The sequence below is a fragment of the Lepus europaeus genome, chromosome 4 (genome assembly GCF_033115175.1).
Source record: "Lepus europaeus isolate LE1 chromosome 4, mLepTim1.pri, whole genome shotgun sequence".
Taxonomy (NCBI): domain Eukaryota; kingdom Metazoa; phylum Chordata; class Mammalia; order Lagomorpha; family Leporidae; genus Lepus; species Lepus europaeus.
The window spans coordinates 56,262,582-56,282,267 of record NC_084830.1 but is presented as its reverse complement, the minus strand read 5'-3'; the positions used below and the strand labels follow the sequence as shown (position 1 = coordinate 56,282,267).

Below are 19,686 nucleotides of genomic sequence, written 5' to 3'. Positions count from 1 at the left end.
AGAAGTATAAAATCATGTTTTACCTGAAGTCTAAGTGTTGAATGAGATGCTGCTTCTATTTTTTTTTTTAATTTAAAATTTAGAACTATAGTAAGTCTGCTTCACTGATGGTTTCTACAATGATGTAAATATCACATTATCCGGAAAAGAACCATACAATAATGCCTTCTCATATATTTAATGATTCAACAATATATCCTGAATTCAAACTGTGTACTAAGTACAAGTCAGAGAGGATCCCTGACACCTGAAGCTTGCTGGTGCTGTTGAGGAAGAGGTGGAAAACACAGTGTATGGGTGTCAAACGGGTCTGCGGTGTTGGGGAAGGTTGCACTGAGAATGCTTAGGTCAGGGCAGGTGGTGAACTGGAAGATCAGGAAAAGCTTACACAAGGAAAAGTTGTTTAAGTTGAAGCAAAAGAGTCATCCAAGAGAAGGGGGAAACTACTGAGGGGAGAAGAAAGGAAGGTTCTTAACATTGTTAATTACCCAAATGTGGGGAAAACTATCACTGTTGATAGGCAAATTACTCAGTTTGGTAGTTATCAGCAGAAACTTGTTGGAAAGAAGTTGTTGAAAACCTCTAGAAGAATCTTCCTTGGGTAGCAAGATGGTGGGAATGGTGTCTGGGTATGGAAAGGAGGCAAAAAAAAAAAAATGAAGTAAGAAAGTAAGGGATGTAAGGAGGGAGGAAAAAGGATGAAAGTGGAAACCAAGAAGGAAGGAAAAAGAGAAAAAAAGGAAGGGAGGTAGGGAAACAGAAAGGTAAGGCAAGGGATAAATGAAGGACTGTTATGTCAGCTCACGTATGTAATATTGAACCTTTTGGAGAATCATATGAGTGGATGAAGAAGGAGGTTCATAGAAATTTAGTGAAATGTTTCAACTATGTTTGATCTTCTCCTATGAAGCCCAAGTGAGATTGTTTACTGTGACATAAAAATGAAACCTAGATAGCCTTGGCCATTATCGTTGTGCTATGCTGGACAACTTATAGGAATTGCCTATATAAATGGAATTTCTTTGCATTAACGTGGACTGTCACAAGAAAGTTTTAATTCTGAGTCAAACACAAGTCCTTTGCAATTTCAACCACCATTGAGGAATGATAGATTATGTTGAAAGGAAAGTCCTTCCATGTTTCATTCCTGACAGTTTTAATGAGAAGGGTCTGAGAGTAATGTTGAGGTTTTAATTGCTCTAATCCAGAAGCCACGAAAGTCAGAGAAAAGCAACAGAAGTCAGGAAGTAATTGGAGGAGGCTGTGCACTGAGTGAGGAGAAACTATGATGCTGGGGATGGAGGTGGGGATGTTTAAGAAAGGAAAGATTTATTAATGGATTTCAAACATGCTGTGTCACATATGACACAGCATCTCTTTAGCATAGAATTAGTATTTGGTATATCTACTGCTTTTGCACATGTGCTAAATGGTTTAGTATTTTTGAGGAAATTTAAGAAAAGTTTTTTTTTCCCCTTCTGAATAAAGAGTATCATAAAGAGTGGACAGAAAACAGAAGCACAGCAGCAGCAGTAGCATCAGAATGTATTTTCTTGTGTAACTGCTGAGGGAGAGCTTTGTACATTCATAGATCTTCCTAGGACTTTATCCAGCTCTTAAGGGACCTAGAGATTCCTGCTGTTGTCACTGTAAGGAATTCCTGACCAATATCCTGATAATGAAAAAGTATGACATCATCAGCTAAGAGGTCGTGGACCTGCTGAAACTGAGTTCAGCTGAAGAAGTAGATGCCTACATCTTGCCATATAAATCTTATTCATAGAAGGCCATACAACCAAGGGGGGGGGCAGTCCATCTTGATTCAAAGGGAGTCAGTTTTATTGCTCAAATGGATATAATTCAAAGTTTGAAATGTTCCCCAGATTGTTACTATTGATGTCAAGAAATTTGCCTTCCTATGCCCCCAAGTTGGCACCATATTAGGTACCTGCTTCACTCATTGGACTAACCCCCTAGAGCTAAGATCTACTTAAAGAAGCAAAGAGAAATTCTGAAAATTTAGACCACATTTTATTTGCATTTAATTTTCTTCAATAAATTAGTTGTAAGGCCAGCTTGAGTAACACTGGAGCAGAGCGCTGTATCCTCATTATCCTCAATAATTATTGATAATCAGAGGTGAAGAGTATTAGTACTGGCAGAAGTTGTATATACAATATATAAAAAGGTTTGAAAAAGTCATTGAGGTGAAAGTCATTGAGGTGAGTGTGTAAGAGCTTGACAAATAGCTGTAGGAAGGTTGAACAGAATCAAGGATCAGTTAAAATTAGATAATGTAGATTTGTAATCACCCAGGTGTGTGACTAATTTAGCAATGTTCTGTGGGTGGGAAAAATAGAGGAGTAAAAGTGGAGAAATGGAAACAGTTCACACCTGGGAGCTGAGATCCTGAAGAAAATGAACATTATTGTTCCTGGGTTAAGAGTTCAGCAAATATTTCTAGAACTGAATTGTGAATAGAAGGAATGTAGGTTATGCATGGAGAAGGAACACTGTATCTTGTTATTTTATAAGTATATAGAAATATATTGCTATTTTAAAGGCGATCTTAAGATGTCTAAAATATTTTATCCTGCTTGAGCTTCTCTAATTTTAACTTGTGCTTAGGAGATAAATCTGTGTATATTCTCTAACCCATTTGTAGTCATTTTGGAAAATAATTTGATGTTTCTAGTAATTGAGGATATTCACAAATTATGACCCAAATTCCACACCTGGGCCTGTCCTCTGGAGAAGTCTTACATTCACGAGACTAGCTGGAGTTGCCAAGTCCATACACAGGAAACAAGCAAACAAAATAAACAAGCCTGGAAATCAACATTGAATTGTGTACAGACTAGGAAAATGGCAAAAACACACCAAAAGCCGCATCTCCCCCCAAAAAATTCATTTGTGGTATATAATAATTGAGGACTATTCAAAAAGTTCATGGAAATGTTTTTTTTGCACCAAAATAAACTTTTATATCCATCTTTCCATGAACTTTTATAAATTTCTCTCTATATAAAATATAAAATATTTATATAAAATTTAAAATATTCATATATTTATATATCATATAATATATAAAATTTAAAATATTTATAAAAATATAAAATATATATAATTTAAAAATATCACTAAAATAAATGAACTATAGTTATTAAATCTTGAAAATACAATGTTAAAGAATAATAAAAATTTACAGAATCTCTTAGAATCACTTAATTTCTTTAAAACTTAAAAATATACAAAGCTAAAATGATTCCTTTAAAGAAATGCATATACATTTGAAAAATTTGTAATGAAAACCAATGCAGGATAGTGGTTATGTCTAGAGGATGTCTCCACAGAGTAGTTGGGTAGTATTCTATGGTGGTAAGGCTCTATTTTCAAAATCTAGGTTGTTATGTGTATTAGTATTTGTTTTTTTATTTACTTTATTTACAACATAATACAAATACTATATATCTTGAAACAAACTTATCATGGAACATATAGGACTCATATGAAAAAAATTTTAGAGATCTGAGAGTCAAATAAGTATTAGATTATCAAATAAAAATGAGAGATCTTATCTAGTATCAAACTTTACTAAAAATTCAAAGGGGCAAGTAATTGTATGATACAGAAGTCTGTAGAAGTCTGAGATCGCCAACACAGCTTGCAGAAAAGACCTGAATCACGACCATGGCTCTCCTGAAACTCCTTACCCACTGTGCGTGCATGTGTAAAACATTTTTACACACTCTGAAAATATGATTTTGAATCTGTATGACTAGATTCTTAAGATTCTACATATTATATTATTGTATTTTACCACATAAATATGAATGCACATTACTTTCTACCAATTCCTGAAGAGTACAAGACATGGTTTAATGAATGAATGAATAAATGAATCAATAGTCATGTCCCATCTAAGAATTTGTTCTGGTTGCTTTTTGCTTTGGCATGTCCTGGCAGCAGTGGGCCTCAGGGGCTTATATATCACTGTGGATGGTTCTAAATCCTTTGGCTGCCTTGAGATTGCCAAGACTGAAACAGGAATCCCAGGAATCTGCTCTGAGCAAAGCTGAGGAACTTAACCCAAAATACTGAATCCGCAGGGACTAACTTCCACAGTTCTGCTACAGTAGGCCATGTTGACCTCCACCTCACCCTCCAGTCCATGAAACTCCTCTTCGTCAGAAAATAATAACTAATTCCGTTTGAGTATCTGGGCTGGGTAGAGGAAAACAGTTAACTGCTCTCCTCCTAAATTCTCATCGTGGCTGAATTGTACTGTATTTACCATTCCAATCTATTTAGAGGAGTAACTAGGAACAGTTGCCTTAAGTGAGGTTTAGGTCTCTGTGGATGGAATGGTTGAGATTATGTGAAAGTGATTGAAGGGGAACTGGCTTCTAGTTTTAAATTTGATTTTTGTATTTAAGTTCTGCTAGGAATTTATCGTTTTTCTCATATGTATACTTCAGAAAATTCTACTATTAAACTTTAATAATCTGTGAACTGTAGATAAAAAAATTTTCAGCTGTGCTAACCATTTTTCAACCTAAAATTTCTTTATCTTATAAACTGGAGATAATATCTTTTACTTCACTTGGTTAGTGTTAATGAGATAATGTGCATGTAATGTTCAGCAGGGTAGCCAGCACATTTAAAATCTCAACAAATTTTAGATATTAATGTGATAATTGTCATTCTTATTAATGTTCCACACAATCTCTTATATTTAACTATATTTCCATCTTTTTTCATATCAATTAAAGGCTGTGACCTAGGCATGATCTGTGATCATTTGGGTTTTTATTATCTTATCCACCTCAAAGATAGCAACAATTGTTGGATTCCTGGCCCCTTATTTTCAGTGACCTCTTAATAGGAATTATTGATATTGGAAAAATGAATGGGAAATGGAAGATTTTTATGCATCTCTTGGAGACTTTGATGTATTTTGTATAGCCCAAGAATAGAGCAATCTGATAGATGTTCATACTTTAAAGGGGGACAACATTCAAGAAGTTTGAAGTTTATCAGTGGGAAACAAATACCAATAGACCAAACAAATTATAATTAGTGATATAAAATACTGAAAAAAGTTGTATAACAAGAAGTATGTTAGCTATAGACTTGAAATATCTTCCTAAATTATGTAAACCTATTGTATTATTAAAGGTATTTCAGTTGCTTAAGACAATTATAATACATGTAATCAAATTTTGTACATTAAAATGTTTTGTAAATGTTAATTTTCAGACTTATAGTGGCGTGCATCTCTACTAGGGGTTATTGAAAAAGCCTCCCAAGAGATTAAAAAGTAGTATGTTATTAAAATGCTAAACTATCTCAGAACAGTGTTTCTACCATTGATAACAAAAGTCTTTGCCAATTTCTGAGCAGTATGCAGTATAATAAAATATGTTTTTCTTGTTCAGAAAACCTAAAGGAAATGTAGAAGACAGTCAATACCAGTATCCTGATGATTTTCACAACATAGCTGTCCATATTAGAAAAGCACGTGGTGGCCAAGATTTACATGGACCAAAAGTATCCCCAGAGAAAATAGCAGAATTCTTAACTATCTTAAAGAAACTGTAAGTATTGCTAGCATATTTCTTTTAGTTGAATTCTTTTTACTAGTTTTCTTTAAAAGTTAGTTGTTTGCAGGTATGTGTACTTTTGTTGTGATATAGCATTGCGAGTTGATTTAGCAGTTTGACATACTAGAAACTTTTCTGACTGAATGTAATCTTTATGAATTCACTCCTATGGCATTTTATGGCTATGTGAATATTACTAAACTTGTAGTCCATCATTTTGATTTTAAATTGTAAGCAAAATGTGTGTTATTTGCTGATATTTTTAAATCAAAATTACATTTGAAATTTCATTATATTATGGTTACTTGAATGCTCCTTGCAAAATGTAAACTCTTTTCTCCATCAAAAAATCCTTATACACACTTGTCTTGTATTTAATTTCCTGGAGTACTTTGTTCTGTAATGGGATACTATGGAGGAGGACAAGGAAGGGAAGAAGGAGAAAAAAGGGCATTAAATCTGAGCGGAGGTAAATTACCACAGATTGTATTGGATTTATGAATAAAATTAAATTTGAAGAGGAACCATGATGAAATGTGGTATTGAAACTCAGATTGATAGCAAAAACAAAATCAACAAAAAAGCATCAAGAATTGTGCCTTATAGGAAGACCAGTAATACAGAAGTAGTAATTAACAATGTGACATTTCAGTTTTAAGGAATATTCTAAGAGTTTTGTGCCATAAGCAATTTTCTTCAAAAATATACTTGCAAATTTGAAAAAAATATAATCAGAGCTTTTTTGACATTGACAATATTTCTGATTTTTTATTATAAAGCAAAAATAAATGTGATAGATACTTGTCACCTAGGAAAGTTCGAGGAATAGAGAATATACAGACGGAATAGAAGAGGAAATTATATCATTTGCTATACGGAAGTATAATTAAACTGTAAATCTGTGAAGAGAAAAATTCAATCAGAATGTGCCCAGTCAATTTATTAAAAATACATTCTAGTGCTAGGAAATCCCTAAATCAGTGGAAGTTACTGGTGCAATAGGATTTTCAGCCATTTTCTTTCTATTAAACTATCCTGTTGGTTAACATTGCATTGGGTTTAAAATTTTTAGTTCTCAGAAAACCGTGGATCAACCAGAGCTGATTTCACGTTGTGCTGAACTGAAGAATTCTTAATGCAGTTAGGAATCCCTCTCTTCCTGGGAGTAGCAGTTTCCAGATAATGAAGGTTCTGATCTGAGATGCAGGAGGAACTTAGCCATAGAAATCCTCAAGAAGCTATGATTTGGGGCTGGTGCTGTGATGTAGCTGGGATGCAGTGCCTGCAATGCTGGCATCCCATATGGGCACTGCTTTGAGTCTGGCTGCTCCACTTCTGAAACAGCTCTCTGCTATGACCTGGAAAGGCAGTGGAAGATGGCTCAAATGCTTGGGCCCCTGAACCCATGTGGGAGACCAGGAGGCAGCTCCTGGTTCCTGGCTTCGGTTTGGTGCAGCTCTGGCTGTTGCCACCATCTAGGGAGTGAACCAGCAGATGGAAGACCTCTCTCTCTCTCTCTCTCTCTACCTCTACCTCTACCTCTGCCTCTCTGTAATTCTGACTTTCAAATAAAATAAATAAATCTTAAAAAAAAAAAAAAAAAAAAGAAGCAGCAGCAGCAGCAGGAGCAGCAGCAGCTCTGGTTCTCCAGAAAGATGTCAAAATACATGGAAGCAAACCCAGGCTAATGTTGGGCTGGAATTTGCAGATGAGTAAATGACCCAGTTCCAGCAATGGATTGGAGTGGTCAGTCCTCAGGAGGTATGGTAGAAGGCTGTCTAAGCACAGGCGAGACTAGCCACGGAAGCTGCTTTGCCCTCTGTGAATTCCGTTTGCTGGCCTGTTTCCAAATACCCAGAGTGCTAGATATTGGGCAGGCATGAAGTTCCAGAACCTATTTCCTCACTCATCCATAAAAGAACAGGTCAGTGGGTAGAGGTGATCCCAAAGTACAAGTACATTACATTAAGCCACTAGTTTTAGTGGTTCGGATTTGGGCTGGTAGGAGGGTTCAGGTTGCAAATCTCATTGCTGCCAACAGGTGGCGCCGTGACTGCAACTGAACTACAATATCAGAGGAAACCAGTAGGGAGCTCACTTTTCTGGCATTTTAATATTCATGGCAAGCCTAAACACTGTACTTAAACTTTCTTACTTAGTCCTCATCTCAGTCTTTGCAGTAGCTGTGATAAGCTAGTATGTAAAAGAACAACGTTTGTGTTAAATTCGCAATCTATGTTTGTTTCCTTACAGGGCATGCTTTTTATCTTCTCTTCTTGGGGCAATACTGTATTTGTTTTTTGGCTGTCGTGTAGTAAGCTATCATAAACTTAGTGTGTCAAAATAACATATAATTCTTATGTTTCTGGGAAAAATTTAGCTGGTTCCCTGCCCGGTGTCTCAAGGGGTTGCTCAGGATGTATACTGGGCTACAATAATTTCTAGAGAATGTGATCCTCTTCCAGGCTCATACAGTAGTTGATGGAATTTCATCTTTTACGGTTGTAGTACTGAAATCCCCAGTTTTTGCTGGCTCTTAGTTGGAACCGCTCTCAGTTTTAGAGACCCAGGATTCCTTACCATTTGGCCCTCTTCCGATGCTTCGTATAGCAAGGAAACTTAAATTTTCCAAGCCAACAAAGAAGAGTCTTTGTTCTCTCTTACGTTTAGGGTACAGTGTCATAGAACCTAATGAAGGCCTATCTGTCCCATCATCTTTGCCACATACTATTGGTTAGAAGCAAATCTGCGATTTTGCCCCTGCCTCTAGCACTCTTGGAGAGGGGAGTGACAGTTCCTTTACCATGTGTTAGTCACATTTTGTAACACTAGCAATATCTTAGTGATTCTGTTAGCCACAGTTTCTACAGAGTTGAATGCTTTATGTCCACAACACAAAAGTACTTTGACTAAAATATTTTTATTGATGGTTAAGTTGTCAGGTCTGTAGTCTTCTGTTTATCCCTAACCGACCCACAGGTTGATGGGTTGCCTCATGATGTGATCCAACAAAATTGGTAAAGTAGCTACCAGGGACAGGTATTGTGGCACACCAGATTAAACCATGGCTTGAGATGTCTGCATCCTGTAGCAGAGGGCCAGTTTGCATCCTGGCTACTCTGCTGCTGGTCCAGCTTGTGGCTAATGCATCCTGAGAGGCAGCAGATGATGGTGCAGGTGCTTAGGCCCATCACCCATGTGAGAGGCCCAGATGGAGTTCCTGGCTCCTGGCTTCAGCCCAGCCATTTGGTAAATGGGCCAGCAAATACAAGAACTCTCTCTCTGCTGCTGTTGCTCTGCCTTTCAAGAAATAAGCATTGTAAAAAGTAAAATTAGCTACCTTGTAGTTCTATAATTCTTCACTTTGCCACCCTGCTTGGTACCTTAACAAAAAGAAATTAGTTTTGAATAACAGTGTCCTGTTTTCAAATGCAAATGTCCCTGAGAAGATTAAGAAACACTTATTGATGATTTAGTGTGATTTAGTGCAATCACACAGATTACTTCTTGACTTCTACTTAAAGTCAGCAGCTCTAAGAAAATGGTGCTACATGGGAAGGAGGATAGGAATTTTGAAATGTTAAAATCTTTGGAACGGTCATTAAAATCATTGATACTGTGTAATAGGAAGATGTGAATAGAACAGGCAGTATGAAGGGGAGAGGAAAGAGAAACAGAGAATTGGGAACTTCCTTATTAAACTTTGTATTTCAAGGTATATCAGATTGATGGTAAGAGAAAAAATTGAGAGCAGTTAAATTTAATAGTTTGTTTGAGCCTGAGAAAGTGTCTAGAACCAGATGATAACTGCTTTTATCATGAGAAAGACAGAATGTGACTTGCAGAGTTTCTCTGACTGGTGAAGTTTGGCAGTTGGACATAATTTGGCAGATTTCAGTCTGGGAATGACTGAAGGATTGGCTGTGGTCTATGCAGAGACTCAGAGACTTAGCTGTAAGAGTGTCCTCTTAGGTTAGGTTACAACCTACTTGCATATCAAACCAGGTTGTCGTTCACCGTACATAGAAGCCCCTTGCAGCAAACTTGTTGTTACAGTGTGAAGGTTGGGGCTGGCGCTATGGCTCACTTGGTTAATCCTTTGCCTGCGGCACTGGCATCCCATATGGGCGCTGGGTTCTAGTGCCGGTTGCTCCTCTTCCAGTCCAGCTCTCTTCTGTGGCCCGGGAAGGCAGTGGAGGATGGCCCAAGTGCTTGGGCCCCTGCACCCGCATGGGAGACCAGGAGGAAGCACCTGGCTCCTGGCTTTGGATGGGTGCAGTGCCAGCTGTAGCAGCCATTTGAGGGGGTGAACCAACGGAAGGAAGAACTTTCTTTCTGTCTCTCTCTCACTGTCTATAACTCTACCTGTCAAATAAAAAAAAAAAAAAAACTAAAATGTGAAGGTTGGGTTAGGCAAATTTATTCTAGTTGATGTTTAATATAAGCTTATGGTGTTCGTTACTTAGAATTTTGGATTTTAAGCCACAGAAACTGACTCTGGTTTATCAGCACAGCAACAATAACAGAAAACAGAGAGGGGCCATTAGTGGGAGATATAGGTAGCTCTCAAAATGGAAAAACAACTGTGTCCTGGAGATGCTAGGAATTCTACAGTAATTATGGGAGTCCCTTAAAGGCACAACATTGGACTCAGTCAGCTGTAGGTACTTTAGATTGGAAGCAATTAGGCTCACAATTAAATTTTAGAGATGGGAATCATGCTACCATAGTTTCTTTTGCACCTACTCATTGGATAAATCCTGATGGGGAAGTATATGCAATAGACAGTCTTACTGTATTTACATGCAGTTGGCAAAGGGTTAGAATTTCAAGAGAGAAAGTATTTCAGAATTAGGAGAATATGACTATGACTAAATAATATTAACATCTGTGAACTAAAATATGAATGAGAATGTTGATACCTAAATAGCTTAGACTGATTTTATTTTTCATCCATTAATTAATGAATCCAACGTATAGTTTTGGACTTTGTTTCTAGTAATATTCTTGGCTTTGGAACACATAATAGCTTTGTCTTCATGCAGCCTACATTTAAAAGGAGGAAAAACTAATGCAGATTAAGGGGATAGAGTACAATGAAATTATCAGGGCAGGCCACTGCGAAAGGTGACACCATTCAGACAATTTTATGAAATGAGAGCTGGACAATCTAACATCTTGGCTAAGTGCATCACAATTAGAGGAAACACAAGTACAAGGGCCCAGAAATGGCAAAATGGTTCGCAAATGGAAAACAAAAACAAAAGTACAGTATAATTTGTAAGGAGGCCATTTGTGTGAAAATGCATGAGCTGGGAAAGAGTTAGCAGAGGGGAGGCTAGGGGCCAGATCATTATTTTAATCTTGGTGTGATTGACACATTTTTGTCTTTATGGCAAAGAGTCATGTATGGGTGGTTGGCTGTGGGTGTCAGGAGATTTGCCATGAACTGTCAAGGGGCTGTGAAATTTGACTAGATAAGAGATGATTGTGACACCTGTTTTCTGTTGGGAAGTTTAACAAGCAGAATTTTATTTTATTTTATTTTTTAATGACAAAAGAGGTTGAGTTGATATCCTGGAAGCAAATCTTATTCTTTGCTCAAGTTGACAAATTAACATCACAGAGAAAACTGGGCAAATCATCTAGCACTCTTACATGTTTGATTTGATTGTTTTGCCTGCAACAACACTGGCTTTTAGAAATACAATTATGACATACTTTGGTAAAAATAATTGGTTTCTTTATAAACAGCTAATTTCTGGGGGGAAAAGCAATGTGTGTATGCATTTTGGAGCTGTGGAAAGGGCAGAAACGAAGAATGTATAAATGAGCTGTGAAAAGTAGTTTAAGATCCTCTGAGAAAACTTGGCCCAATTGTTTTTTCTTCTACTTTCTCCAATTAAAGCTGTTTCCTTTGAGGGAATGAGGCATCTGAAGATCATTATGTTTCAGTGGAGCAGTGATGCAAAGCCACTTCTCAGCAATGACTCAGAGGAATTGCTCACTGGAAGAACATCAGGATGTTTGCCTATTAGAATCAGGCTGTTTAAAATCCAAATGCAATATGGTTCTTACACTATTGTCCTCTGGTGAAATGACACAGAAATTGAAGAGTTGTGGTCTCAAACTATATGTAAGGACTATGTGATAGTCAGAGACAAACAGTTGGTGTAGGGCTAGTATATCTATTAAATTAGGTAGTATAGCGAGTGGGCGTTTGGTGCAGCCATTACGACATCAGTGGGATGCCGCTATCCCATATCAGAGTGCATAGATGAGAGATCAGGCTGCTCTGCTCCTAATTCCAAGTTCCTGCTGATGCACATCTTGGAGACAGCAGGTAATGGCTTAAGTAACTCAGACCCTCCCAGCCAGGTGGGAGACCCAGATAGTTCCCAGGCCCTGGCTTCAGTTAGACCCAGTTCTAGCTATTGTGGGCACTGGGGAGTGAACTAGCAGATGGGAGATCAGTCTCACTTGTCTCTCTGCCTTTCAAACAAATAAATTGAATAAAATAAAAATTATAAAAATTTAGTGTATTGGAGGAAAACTATACAGAAAGGGTTGAGGGACTGTCTTCTGCAAAACAAAGACTTGATGCTCAAAGAGAACACAGGTTAACAAAGACATGTGAATACTGCAAATAATTTAGATTTTTGACAATGATCTTTTGTGATATAACAATAGGGCCGAAGAAAGAGAATTATTTATGTTAAGGAGATGTGTTAGTAAAGGATTGAAATGAAGACTCCTGAATATTAGATTGATATTACAGAAGTGTGTAGCCCTCCATCTTGTTCTGTCTGGGGCAGGCACAGTCACAGCCACATAGGTTTGGGATGCACATACTACAGAATGCCTGGCCCGTGGAGTCAGAAGAATTGCCTTGTGCACCAGCCTTTCCAGTTACTAGTTGTAAGACCTTGGACAAATTTCTTCCTTATGAAACTTGAATCACTAATCTATAAAGTATCTCATTATTATTGTGAAGACTATGAACATCAGAAATGTAAAGCCCCACGCATATTACTCAGTCATTTTTGTCTCTGTACCAATCTCAGTCTCCTCTTTCCCAAAGAATCTTGCATATCTTGATTGGCTTTTTATGAAAGACTTCACTCTGCTCTACTTGCCTTAGAATTATGCAGGGAATCTTAGTGTCTCAGAATGTCACTGTGTTCCATTGTTTCAATAAATAATATGCAAATTTGTCCTACAAATTGTGAGTAAACAACAGGTATTACTATGTAACATATATTTGCATTATTTTTCAAAGTTGCCAGTGGAATTTAAGAAACTACTATTAATTACATTAATTAATGACCAAATTATGTAATAAAATATATCATTATAACTTTGTTCTAGTTTTGTAGATAAACTAATATATTATAATATTTCTTATAAAATTATTTTTTACTATATATATTTTTTAGCATATGTATGTTAAAGCTGAGACTTCTTGTTTAAGGTAACTATTTTATTTTTGCATCTTAAGTGAGAATATTTTCTCTATAGAAATATTTAACCATTTAAGAAATACTTAATGTTTAATATGTTATTATTAGAACTTTTTATTTGTAAGTAAAAAAACCACACATCATCAATGAGATATTTCAATCTTAAGACTCCAAAGGGGCCTGTGCCGTGGCTCACTAGGCTAATCCTCCGCCTGCAGCGCCGGCACACCGGGTTCTAGTCCCAGTTGGGGCGCCGGATTTTGTCCCGGTTGCTCCTCTTCCAGTCCAGCTCTCTGCTGTTGCCCGGGAGTGCAGTGGAGGATGGCCCAAGTGCTTGGGCCCTGCACCCGCATGGGAGACCAGGAGGAAGCACCTGGCTCCTGCTTCAGATCGGCGTAGTTGCAGCCATTTGGGGAGTGAACCAATGCAAGGAAGACCTTTTTCTCTGTCTCTCTCTCACTAACTCTGCCTGCCGCCCCCCCCCCAAAAAAAAAAAAGAGACTCTAAAGGGAGGTTTTAAGCATGTGTTGTATCAGAGACTTAATGACACAATTGAACATGAACACTTTTTAAAGTAGCTCTTGTAGTAATTGCCTTACAACATATGAAATATGTAATATTAAAAAGTTTAATGTCATATTCTACAAAAATGTTATTAGCTTTCCTAATACAATTATTTATTCTTACAGACTATGAAATTCATCTTGAAATTAGTCCTAACTTATCAAGATGTCTTAGTTTCACTGTGCTTTATATGTATATATATATGTATATATATATGAACAGAATGTTTATGTACTCTAACCATTATTATCTCATGGTATGAATAATCAAGTTCAGGCTCAAGTCAAAGTGTATTTATAAAATTTTTCCAAAATTTGGTTGTTTCTAGCCGGATATGGATCTGCTTGGTCCTACTTCTCTGGGTTCACAGGGAGTAAAACAATTTGATAATCTTTTTTTTAACTTTTATTTCATAAATATAAATTTCCAAAGTGCAGTTTATGCATTACAATGGCCCCCCCACTCACACCCCTCCCATCTCCTGCTCCCTCTCCCATTCCATTCACATCGAGATTCATTTTCAATTATCTTTATATACAGAAGATCAATTAAGTATAAATTAAGTAAAGATTCAACAGTTTGAACCCACACAGAAACACAAAGTGTAAAATACTGCTTGAATACTAGTTATAGCATTAATTCACATTGTACAACACAGTAAGGACAGAGATCCTACATGAGGAGTAAGTGCACAGTGACTCCTGTTGTTGACTTAGCAAATTGACTCTCTTGTTTATGGCGTCAGTAATCACCCTAGGCTCTTGTCATGAGTTTCCAAGGCTATAGAAGCCTTTTGAGTTCACCGACTCCGATATTGTTTAGACAAGGTCATAGCCAAAGTGGAAGTTCTCTCCTCCCTTCAGAGAAAGGTACCTCCTTCTTTGATGGCCAGTTCTTTCCACTGGGATCTCACTCACAAAGATCTTTCATTTAGGTCTTTTTTTTTTTTTTTCCAGAGTGTCTTGGCTTTCCATGCCTAAAATACTCCCATGGGCTCTTCAGCCAGATCTGAATGCCTTAAGGGCTAATTCTGCAGCCAGAGTGCTGTTTAGGGCATCTGCCATTCTATGGGTCTGCTACGTATCCCGCTTCCCGTGTTGGATAGTTCTCTCCTTCTTAATTCTATCAGATAGTATTAGCAGACACTAGTCTTGTTTATGTGATCCCTTTGACTTTTATACCTATCATTATGATCAATTGTGAACTGAAATTGATCACTTTGACTAGTGAGATGTCATTGGTACATGCCACCTTGATGGGATTGAATTGGAATCCCCTGGCACATTTCTAACTCTACCATTTGGGGCAAGTCAGATTGAGCATGTCCCAAATTGTATCTCTCTTACCTCTCTTATTCCCACTCTTATATTTAACAGGGATCATTTTTCAGTTAAATTTAAACACCTAAGAATAATTCTGTGTCAATTTCAGAGTTTAAAAACCTGCATCTTAAATCTTTGCCTCTACTCTTCCATCCATTTTACAGTAGCAGATTAGTTCTTCCCTCAACACTATTGGGTAATCTTAAAATAGGCTTTTTTTAAAAGCTTCGGCTTGGTGAAAGAGATGAGTATGTGGTCAGTTGTCCATAAAGTGTTTGTGATTTCTGTTTGTGGTTCTCAGCAGCTTAAGACTCTATCTTCTATCTCATGGCTTCCTGGGAATTTGGTTTCCATTGGACTTGTGAGGCAAGTTAGTTTGTCAGCATATGGTTGAATGTCTTGTCTTCTTCATCAGAGCTTTGTCAACTAACCTCCCAAAACTGTATTGGACAGTCATTCTTCTCTGGAGCATTCATTCTCCAGTTTTGTAAATTGATAATTTACATTGCTAAACATTACTTTTTTAGATATCAAATTTAATAATTTTATTGTCAATTTCTCTTTGATTTTAACATTTAGGAATATGAAAGTGATAGAAACTTATTCTTTTTTTTTTAAAAGATTTTAATTTACTTGAAAGGTAGAGTTAGAAAGAGAGGAGAGAGAGAGAGAGAAAGAGAGAGAGAGAAAGAGAGAATCTTCCATCTATTGCTTCACTCTCCAAGTGGCTGTAATGGCTAAGGCTGGGCCAGGCTGAAGCCAGGAGCCAAAAGCTTTTCCAGGTCTCCCACTAGGGTGTAAGGGCCCAAGCACTTGGGCTATCTTCTGCTGCTTTCCCAGGCACATTAGCAGGGAGCTGGATCAGCAGTGGAGCAGCTGAAGCTCCAACTGTGCTCACATAAGATGCTGGTGCTGCAAGGGCAGTTTAATGAGTTGTACCACAGTGCTGGCCCAGAAGCTGATTATTAAGTTCAAAGGGAAATTACTAAATTTCTGGTTACTTAGGATGATTTCAGTGAAATGAAATTATTAGCAAGATGTAAATAGTGTTGTTAGTTTTAACCACATTAAATATTGAAAGCAATGAGCTAATTGATAATGCCTGTCCCAGTGTGACATTATGTTCTAGTTTTTTTCTTTTATAATTTTCATAGACAAACAATAAAAGAGATTTATTTAATAGTAATTTATCTTTGCCATGTTTTATATTCTGCTTTAATTATATACTGTTGATATAAAGATATATAGACATATATAATGTTAATATTGTACCATTTAGGAAATGGAAAATAAAATCTTTCAGAAAAATGGTTTACCCAAAGCATTTATCCAAAATATATTTCAGGTCATTTGAGAATTCCACAAACATCAGATGAAAATAATATACATATATATATAATTTTAACTAAAATATTGTTTTTATTATTTTGAATAAGCCATTATCTGTTGAATCAATGAAAAACAAGAAAAGTGAAAGTTTCCCTTTGCCTTCAATTATTCATTCTTTCTGATGCTCTTCCTTTCTTATGTAGATGAGAGTTTCTGATATAATAAGAGTTTTCTGTCTAGGAAGATTTTGTGTTTATCTGCCCAAGGAAATCTGTATTTCCCCTTTACTTCTGAAGGGTAATTTTCCAAGCATTAGAATTCTAGGTTGGAGGGTTTTCTCTCTCAACACCTTTAAATATTTCATTCTACTCTCTTCTTGCGTGGTTTCTGAGAAGTCGTATATCGTTCCTACTTTGCTACTTCATAGGTTTGGGTAAGATTTTTTAGTGTGTGTGTGTGTGTGTGTCCCTTTCTCGTCTACTTTGATTTCCTGAAGTTTCAGTATGATATGCTCAGGTGAGTTTCTCTTTTAGCGTTTATCCTTCAGGACATATTCTGTGAATTTCTTGAATCTATACTTTCATAGTGAACATTAATTTCAGGAAATTCAGTCATTATTGTTTCCAGTATGGCTACCGTTTTTTTCATTTTGCCCAATTTTTTTTTTTTTTTAATTTGACAAATAGAGTTAGACAGTGAGAGAGAGACAGAGAAAAATCTTCCTTCCGTTTGTTCACCCTGCAAATGGCTGCTATGGCTGGTGCTGCGCCAATTGGAAGCCAGGAGCCAGGTGCTTCCTCCTGGTCTTCCATGCAGGTGCAGGGCCCAAGGACTTGGGCCATCCTCCACTGCACTCCCAGGCCACAGCAGAGAGCTGACTGGAAGAGGAGCAACTGGGACTAGAACCCTGTGCCCATATGGGATGCTGCTGCCGCAGGCAGAATATTAACCTAGTGAGCCATGGTGCCTGCCCACCCAGTTTTGTATTGTACCACAATTGTTGGATATTCCATCCTGTTTTCAGTTCTGGGAGTGTCTGTTGTCATACCCTTAAGCTCAGAGATTATTCCCTCAGCTGCGCAGGCTACTAGTGAGTGCCTCAGAAGCACGCCTCGCGGCTGCAGAGTTCTTGATCTCTAGTGCTTATTTTTGATTCTCTCTTAGAATTCCCATATTTTGTTTTCAACGTCCATCTACTTTTGTATTTTGTCAACTTTTTCCATTAAAGTCCCTTGGATATTAGTCATAGGTGTTTTTATTTTAATTTCTGGTCTGATAATTCAGTCTCTCAAACTGTGTTTTTTGCCTTTTAGTATTCCTGGTATGTTAGTTTGAAAGGCTGATAAAAGAAACTGCAGTATTAGGCCTTTAGCATGGTAGTGATGAGGGCTGGGAGAAGGTAAGCGGTTCATAGTCCTGGATGAGGGCTTGGTATTTTCGTGAGCGGGTCCCGTGGACCGAGAGCTTCACAGGTGATTCTCATAGCTTTTCCTCCCCTTGTTAGGTAGAGCAGGTGGCTGGAGTGGGCGTCTCCCCTGCTCTCAAGCTGGTGTCACACCGGTAAAATAGCTCCACCTGAGGGCGGACCTTGTTAAGAAAAAGACTGTTCTGGCTTATTTTAAAACAGTCTGCCTTCCTCTCCCTCACTGGAAGCTTGAGGGGATTTCTCTCCCAGGTTCGCTGTGAGGACAGATAGGCTCCTGGAGGTAAAACTCAACACTTTGAGACTCGCTACAACTGGCTTCCTTTGAAGTTCTTTCCTCTGAATTCGTCCCTGCTGAGATGCCAGCAATTTCCAGTCCAGGTTCTGGTTTCTCTGCCCTGGCGGCGGTTCCTGTAGAGGTTTCTGATCCGGTAAGTGTGTGCTGTGGCTTTGGTATCCAGTGTTGGGTGCAGCACTTCCTCCCTGTGACCCTGCATTCCCAATGGCTCCAAGAACTGTTGATTTTTTTTGGTTTGCTCAACTTTTGACTTGCTATGATGGAGTGACAACTTTTAAGCTCTTTGCATGCTGGATTTTGAACAGTTTTTTGTTTTAGTTTTTAAAGGAGAGAGGACACACACTCAAAAGGATTTTTCTCTTTCAGAGACAAGTCCTAGGAATATCTGAATTTTACATATTTGCTGTATTTTCCTGCATTTCCTCATTGACTTTCTAATCTTGTTTGTGTACCAGAATTTATTGTCTTGCTTTTTTTTTTTTTAAAGCCTGGCTATAGAGCTCATTTCAGAACAAACTTTCTATCAGATAGGTATGTTGAAGGCATAACTATTTTGATTGATGAGGGGGCATCTGGAGAGCTTTTCCCAACTTTTCCCAATCCTCTGAAAACCACTACCACAAGCAAATTTGTCCATCTTTTCCTTTGTGATTTCTCTTTGTGTTAATATTTAGAAACTTTTCCCTAACCGGTGAGCAGATACCTGCGCTTTTATCTTTGCATATAGTTTGATGATTCCTATTTTTTATTAATAAAATTAATTTTTCAAATTTCCTTGATAGTTCCTCCATATAGCTCGTCTTTCAGTAGTGGAGTGCTTTGGGTTCAATCCTCAGATCTCTGCTTTGTTTCTCTATATGTTCTTACTTGACAAGTTTATTTAATTAATGGCTTAAATCTTTGAAATGTTTTAGGATTTTCTTGTTACTTTATATCATCTTCTATCATATTCTATGGCATTGCCGTCCATTGAAATCGGTGAGATTTGATATCCTTCATAGCATATGGCCATGTTTTGAATTGGTTTTCTTTGATCATTGTCTTTTGCAATTGTTAGGTATAATAATATATCTGTTGCTAACTAGAGCAAATTTTAAAATAAAATTGTTCCCTGTACTTATATCTTCATTCAGATATCTTCAATTTATTTATTTGAGAGTCAGACAGAAAGCAGGACCAAGAGAGCACTCCCATCTGCTGGTTGTCTCCCCAAATGCCAGCCATGCCCTGGGGGGATTGAAGCTCCCAGCTGAGAACTAAGCTAAGCTTCCTACACAGGTGTCAGGAGCCCAACTGCTAGAGCCATCAACACTGCATCAGTGTTAGCAGGCAACTGAAATCAGGAGCCAGAACTGGGGATAAAACTCAGGTACTCTGATATGGGAGGTTGTCATTATAACTGGTGTCTTAAATGCTAGGTCCAATGCCCACTTTAGAATTTGCTTTTAGTCTAGTCTCCAAGTACGTATCTTTTAATTAGAGTATTTGGTATAATTATTGAAAACTAAGTTTAATTCTATTTTTTATTTTCTATTTGTTGCACCTCTTCCGTGTTTTGTTTATCCTTCACTCTGGTTGTTATTGGATTTTTAAATTTTCATTTTATCCACATTATGGGTCCAAGTTTTTGTTTTACCTTTTCTTATTATTCTTTTAGATATGTGTTTTTGAATACTGTCTAAATTAA

The 19,686-nt window shown here is 37.4% G+C and overlaps 1 protein-coding gene across 1 annotated transcript in view; it reads left to right on the top strand.

Moving 5' to 3' along the window:
* Nucleotides 1–19,686, top strand: part of CNBD1 (cyclic nucleotide binding domain containing 1) — a 502,062-nt gene that overhangs the window by 67,152 nt on the left and 415,224 nt on the right. The window contains 1 exon segment of the mRNA XM_062189512.1: nt 5,439–5,597. Within this exon segment, the coding sequence (XP_062045496.1) occupies nt 5,439–5,597 (159 nt within the window).